The 7,031-nt window shown below is 56.4% G+C and overlaps 1 protein-coding gene across 1 annotated transcript in view; it reads right to left on the reverse strand.

Annotated features, from left to right (window-relative positions):
- Positions 1-5,007: 5,007 nt before the first annotated feature.
- Positions 5,008-7,031, reverse strand: part of LOC101620817 (carcinoembryonic antigen-related cell adhesion molecule 21-like) — a 5,714-nt gene continuing 3,690 nt past the window's right edge. Inside the window, exons 4-7 of the mRNA XM_012733473.1 lie at positions 6,328-6,399; positions 5,982-6,010; positions 5,601-5,642; positions 5,008-5,353 (exon numbers count right to left, since the gene is read on the reverse strand). Coding sequence (XP_012588927.1) covers positions 5,288-5,353; positions 5,601-5,642; positions 5,982-6,010; positions 6,328-6,399 — 209 coding nt within the window. The 3' untranslated portion in view covers positions 5,008-5,287. The remainder of the gene's footprint in view (positions 5,354-5,600; positions 5,643-5,981; positions 6,011-6,327; positions 6,400-7,031) is intronic.

A 7,031-nucleotide genomic window follows, 5' to 3' on the forward strand; every position in this document is an offset into this window, starting at 1 on the left:
GACCCGCCTGCTGCTCCCCTCAGCAGTGTACTTCGTCAGTCAGTCTGTTCTGCTCCCCACTGTCTCTGGTGAATCCTCTCACTGCCCCTGCACCTCTTGGCCTGTACCCTAGTTCTGTATGAATAAATAAAAAATCCATTTAAAAAAAAAAAAAAGATCCTGAACTAGTAGAAATACTAGGTTGACTAAATGAAGGGGAAACCGCCCCCCCCCAAAGTCCCTGTGTGTCTCCCTCACACAGGGCTCCCTGGGCTACCTGGTGCCTCAGACATTCCCTCCTCTGTCACTCCCTGGGGATGCTGACTTCTTTGGGGTCTCCTGTGTCCCCAGAGCTATCAGCTAATTTTTCTGGGTATAAGTAATCTCCACCCTGGTCTCAGGGGAAGGACCAGGCTCATGGGTGTGGGCTTGGCTGGTGACCTGCTCAGGAGTCTCCAGACTCAGGTTTCTAGAAATTCCTGCAGCTCCATCTCCGTGAGTCCCCCCGAGACAGGGACTCTTCAGGGTCATGGGGTTGGGAGCCCTGGGAAGGGGGCCGGTCAGGGGCTTTCTGGGGTGGAGCTTCTCTGTGAGGATCCAGGGGTCTCCAGGATAGGCCCCAACGACAAATGACGACATCAACGATGTCTTTTGGGATCATGGGAAAAGGCCCAGGGCTGAAACTGACCCCCTCTGCTGCTTTACTCTCATCAGGAATGTCTTCTGCAGGGAATGTGGCAGGAGTTCCCATCATCACTTGTTCCCTCTGCTTGGTGTGTCCTGCACTCAATGCTCAACCACCAACATGACACATAATTCAGAGAGGATGGAGGAAGAGCCTGCCCTGTCAGTCCTCTGTGTGGGAAACAGCAGTTATGAGACAGAAGTTACATTCTGATTCCCTCCCACTGCAAATTCCAGAGGTTCAGGTAAGAATTACTCACTGTGAGGCCCTCCCTGGTGGTGCAACGGGTTAGAGCACAGCACTATGAAGCTAACACGGCCATTGCAGCATGAGTTCAATCCCCGGCCAGGGAGTTGACCCACATGGTGCAGCAGACCACTTCTGTCTCCCTGCTGCTCCCCTCAGCAGTGTTATTTCAGCCTGTTCTGCTCCCCACTCTGTCTCTGGTGAATCCTCTTACCATCCCTGCACCTCTGGCAGAATCACATCCTTCCCCTCAGTAGTATTGAGAAGCTCTGATTTAATAGTGGGCTGGGCAGAGCTGGGCGGGATCCAGAAGGCTAAGAGTGAGGCTGGGAGGGAAGGGAGAGACACTGATCAATGGTGGGCCTATTGTATTGTCATGGAAATGTGAGGCTTGGAGACTAAGGATGTTTAAACCCTTAGTTTTATGGGGTGTTTGTGTTTTACCAGTTTTAGCAACATAACCCCTACTTCAGCCCCTCTCACTGCACCTTGCCTTCCCTGTTTGAATGCTCATGCCCAAGTGTGTGCCCGGCTCACCCCCTCCCCACCCTCAGACCCTGCTCTCCCTCGGGGCGTCCCTGGGAGATGCCTCCCTGACCCTGCTCTGAGACCCTCGGCCTCACGGTGTGACCTTTCCCTGCTCTGTGCCCTTCAGGACACTGGTCAGCACGTGGCAGCATGTTCCAGCTCTTTTTATTCTTATTTATTTGTGCATACAGAACTGGGGTGCAAGCTAGGGGTGCATCAGAGACAGCAGAATGGGGAGCAGAACAGGCAGATTGATGAAGTACACTGCTAAGGGGAGCAGTAGGCTGGTCAGGAGAGGTCTGCTGCACCCTGTGGGTCACCTCTGGGGTGGGGATCGAACTCGAGCTGAAGCAGTTGCGCTACCTTGCAGTGCTGTGTCCTAACCTGTTGTGCCACCAGGGAAGGCCATGTTCCAGCTCTTTGTTTTCTTCTTCCTCCCTACAGTACTTAGCTCCTTGAGGCAGGGACTTGTTTCATCTTGTTGCCCCTCTGTGGAGGGACAGACACCCAGACCCTGTGGGTGAATGAGTGAGTGTCCCCAGGGCCTCCTCGTCCTGGTGTTTATTTTCCATGTGAGGCAAGTAAATTGTTTTGTGCTGTTTTTATTTTATTGTTACTTGACCTCTTGACATAAATTGTTATTACTGTCATCAGTTTTCAAAAATTATTGCTCAGGGATGAATCACCTTGAAAACAGCTGAGGTCTCCTGTCCTCACCCCTCAGGTCACGAGAATTTCCTGTTGTGCGAAGTAGCGACCTTGCTCCCTGCTCTGCTCCCCCTCCGCCTCCAGGTCCAGACAGAAGCCCTCTGGCCCCTCTCAGACCCTGTCCTCCCCGGGGGCCCCAGACAGTGTCAGTTCTATCTACCTCAGGAATCATGAACGGCCCCTCTCACCTGCCAGCAGCAGCCCCATCCAGGGGACGCGCCCTCTGTGTCCATGGGCTGGGGGCGCCTCCATGGTGTCTGCTGCCTGCTCACTGCTCTCGGAGAAGAGCTGGGGCTCCAGAAGGCTCCAGGCACCGCTGCTCCCAAGTGTCAGGCTGAGGAGCTTCTTCCTCTGTGCTGGGCCTCCCTGTGGCTGGAGCTTTTAGGCTGCTCAAGTGACCTGGGGTGGGTCTCTGCCCTGGACCCTCCCTTTCGCCCCATTCTTCCTTCTCAAGTCCCCTTCTGACCATTTCCCCTTGGCCTACATTTGGGCTCTTCAGAAACTCCTGTACTTCTGCCTTCTTTAAATTGAGCTCTTCTCTTTTTTGAAGGAGATGTTTATCATTTTTTTGTACACAATACTCAAGAACACACCTTCAGCCCAGATAGGTGGCGAATTCTCTAGCCTTTGCCTTTTCCAGCTTGGCAATGTGAACCACAGAATTTGGGCCCCGGTAGTTGGTAGTTGCCTCCCCGGCCCTCCCCGGTGAGGCCCAATCTCCTTGTATTTGTCATTGTAATTATTCCTGATTGCTTTCACCAGCTTAGCCGGGTTCTTTGTCTTCTGAGTGGGCCTGTGCTAAGGTGAGGGTGGTAGAAGTCTCCCCCTGATCATGCCTGAGGAACTCCAATATTCCGACACCGGGTATGCTGGCTCATGGGGTCCAGCTCACGCGCGATCACCAGCAGCTCCACCAGCCTGTTCTGCACCCCAGTGGTGACGGTAATAACCCTGCTGGGATATTCCAGGAAACAAACGTGATGGACTAAACGTCCTCACCTGTGTGCTGAAAAAAAAAACTCGGACAAGATCCAAGGGCATGCACACACAGAAAGGTCAAAAGGCTTCTTTACAAGGGAAATGAGAAGAGGGGGACGGAGACACGAAGAGCAAGCGATAGGTCCTGCCAGTAACTTGTCTTGAGTTGGGGGGTTAACTCCACCCCTAACTCCCAGCATGCCCCTTCAGGAAGCCAGGCGGCGGGGCACGTGCACGGCATGCTGGGAGTTGTAGTCCTCGGCGCCTGGAATGGTAGGACGCTGGCAGAGAGGTGGCGGTGAAGTCCGTTAAACATTGGTGGGTGGCTTTCATTCAGGACATACGATTCCCCCAACAGAGCGATAGGTGGACACTGTTTGGGGCCATTCACTTTGCCAGCAGCTTTCCTTTCAGCCCTGTCCAACAACCTCTGCTTCCGCTCTTGCTTAATCCCTGGTCTGTACTGGTGGGCAGGCTTGGGGTCCAAGGCCCGGGTGAATGGCCTCACCGCGGGGGCACTCTCAGCTGCCCATAGAGAACAGACGTAAGCCCCTGTAGTCTGATGGAGCCCGGTTGTCGACCAAAGAGGTGAAGTCTCTTTTGGACTGAGATGGGTGGGCAGCCCTGGGCAAGCTGCAGGTGCGTAGAGGCTCTGTCGCCGTCTTGTGGACGCAGAGGGAAGTGCACCGCTTGCTTTCTTGCTGTGCTTTTAAAAAAAATTTATATTTTAAAAGGACAGATTTATGAAGAGGAGAAAGAAAAAGAATTTTATCTGCACAGTCACAACTGGACAGCACCTTGCTGCCCCGTCTCTTTGCTCAACACAGTCTGGGTCTCCCGTCCGGCAGGAGCTCCTCCCACCGCGTCCCAGCTCCTGAGTCCCCGCAGCCCCAGGGCTGCACGTCCCCCTCAGAGCACTACAGCAGCCCAAGATTTGGAGAAATATGTGTCCGTGTGTTATGTGTCTGAGGGGATGGTGTGTGTTTGGGGAGCAAAGGGCATCACTGAGCATGCAAAGGGCACCCTGATGCCCTCACCCGGTAGCCAGCTGGATTCTGTTTCAGGACACTGACAGCTCACACCTGTCGGTGACCTTGGCTGCTGTCTGGGCCTCAGGTGTTCTGACTTGTCACTCTCACTCTTCTCTATAGGTGAAGAATTTTCACTTGCAGATTAGTGCAGGTCAGGGGGTGTGGCCAGGCTTGTCCACTGAGATGCATTTGACTGGCTGGGTCGCTCAGGCTGTCACAGTGGGGGTCCTACTGGCAGTCAGGGGTTAGCCCCCATGGAGCTAACAGCCTGCACTGAGTGAGAAGGGGCAGCCCAGTGCCAGTGGCCAGGAGGTTGAGGGCCCTGCTGTGCCTGCCCCCAGCTCTCCCAGGAGGGGCCCCCAGCCTGCTGCTCCCCATCTCTGCACTTCCCCCTCCACCCTCCTGCTCCTGCCTCTCTCCTCCAGTCCTGGCCAACCTGTCCTCATTTACTTCACCTCTCCTCACTTCCCTCAGCTCTTCCTCCTGCAGGAGCAGCCCAGGGGGTGACTCGCCACTTCCTGGGGCTCAGGGTGACCTTCCCATCAGCTGACACATGCAGGGGCGCATTGTGCACTGGCTGAGGAGTCCATCGAGGAGAGGTCCACAGCTGGGCATGGGGCAGGGAGGACGGCCGGTGCCCTCGGGCCGACAGGGCTCTGTGGGCTCAGACCCTGTGAGCATCAGCCCTTCTCCTCAACACTCCCGGACACTCCTTTTGTTCCCGGAGGACACACATGCATTTGGCAACAGTTTAGATATATTAATTTCCAGTGAGGCCCAGGAGAGATGGACCAAGTGTAGGCGAATATTTTCAGAGGAATCTATGTGGAGACAGAGAGCAACCGGGTGGAGGTTCTCTTTATTCAGCCCCACAGGGTGGTCCCCAGTGGGTCACAGGCCTGGTCACTCCCCAGGTCACTGCCCACATCCTGGACTCAACAGTCTTTGTCCTGGTTCATCCAGGACTCAGGAGAGAGTTGGGGTTTCCAGAAAACCAGAGGAACCCAACCCTGATCCAGTTTTTGGAACACCCCAGAGCTCAGATCTGGGTCAGATTCTAGTTCTTGACACCCCTCAAGATCTGAGGTCTCAGAGCCTCTAGAAGACCTGAAGGTGGGGTTCTCAGAAATCGCTAAGTAGCCACTTCTGCCCTGGGGTTGATCTGGCAGTAGATGTCCGAGTCCGGGTGTAGCAACTCCTGTAAAACAGGAAGAGGCCTCTAGTCCACATAACCTCAGAACCGGCATTGCATCTTCCGGAACCTGGGCCACCTCTTCGTATGTGGGGCTGGCTCTTCCTGAGAGGAGCTCGCAGGCCCCCACATGCCCAGGCATCAGCTTCCACTGTTTCCTGCTAGAAAGCACACGTACCAAAGCAAGGCGGGGCGCTGGTGCAGAAGCTGGCCCACCGGGCTGGGGGGCAGGACGCGCATCACCCACACTCACCTGGTAGATCGGAGCAGCTGACTGGGTGTCAGATAGGGGGGCCTGGCAGGGCAGAGAGCAAGTGTTAGGGGGCAGAAGGGAGGGTCACTGGTTCTGCCCCAGAGCAGAGTACTTCACGAGGCACCCAGTGCTGGTACTACTGCACCCCCACACTTATGTCAGCCCTGATGATTCCTTACTGCTGACGACTGGGCTTCTGGAGCCCCTAAGATGAATAAGGGGAGCAGGGGGAATCATCCTTTCCGGAAGGTAGATCCAGCCCAGCCAGGCACTGGTCCCGGCCTATGGGGAGCAGGGATCTGTGGGCAGCAGGGCTGGGTCCCACCCCAGCCTGTGCAGAGGGCCCCAGGCAGAAGGGGCGGGGTGGGGGGGTGGACTTACTGAGGAGTCCGCTTGGCCTGAGGGAGAGCCTGGGGGCAGAGACAGGAGTTAGCACCAGGGGAGGAGCCAGGGCCCGTCCTGCAGGGGATCTGGAGTCCTGGACCCCCCCCCCCCATAATAGAGGGGGAGGAGAGTCTGCCAGAGAGAGACCCTCTGCCCATTTAGGGTCACATGAGACCTGGGTGGAGATATCCAACCCAGACCTCTCAAGTAAGGGGTCGCCCGTGCTGAGTGGTTCATGAAAGCATTTCTGAACCTTAGGAGGAAACATCAGGGAGCAGCGGTTACTGGCAGGAGTAGACACAGAACAGGGGCGCTCCAGGGGCCCGACTCTGTGAACACTCACCAGGGGTGGGCGCGGGGAGCCAGTGCACTGGGAGGTCTCGCTTGTCACCTGTCCTAGGAAAGGCCAGATGATCAGTGGGGGAGGGGGGGAAGGTATGGTGTCAGGACAAGGCACAGGAGGGTCCCCTTTCCAGAGAGGTTTGCGGTATGTTCCTCCAGCTACCAGTGTGGAGGGCCCATAATAGAGCTAGAGGAAGGCTAAAGAAGCCGCATCCATCCTGGGCCCGGAGGGTAGGACCTGCAGCTCGTGGGGGTTCAGGAGGAGGTTACCCCAGGAGGACGCAGGACTCAGGAGAGTTATCAGACTGAGGTTGCCTGAGCAGGTCAGGGCCTCCGAGGGAGAGCAGGGCCAAGTGTGTGCAGGAAACTCAGGGAGCCCAGGTATGTGGGTGTCCCTGAATGAGGTGCCCCTCTGTCAGGTTCGCTCAGGCCAGGAGACGCTGAATGTGACAATGGCCTCCCCCTTCTCCATCTGCCTGGGCAAGAGGTACAAGCACATCCCAGGCCTGACCGTCTCACACCTCAGGGGCTGGGGCCACCCTTCTCCCACCTGACAGCATATGACCCCACCTGTCCCGTCCAGGCTCTTCCACCCCTTGTGTGTGACCCGGGCCAGGACACCTCAGATCTGAGGCCGCACAGGCCCCTCACGGGAGGGTGGGCTTAGCCAACAGGGCTGCTGCACTGAGCCCTCTCCCGCCTCCT

This window comes from Condylura cristata, unplaced genomic scaffold (assembly GCF_000260355.1).
Source record: "Condylura cristata isolate star-nosed mole 26May11 unplaced genomic scaffold, ConCri1.0 scaffold00041, whole genome shotgun sequence".
NCBI classification, from domain to species: Eukaryota; Metazoa; Chordata; class Mammalia; order Eulipotyphla; family Talpidae; genus Condylura; species Condylura cristata.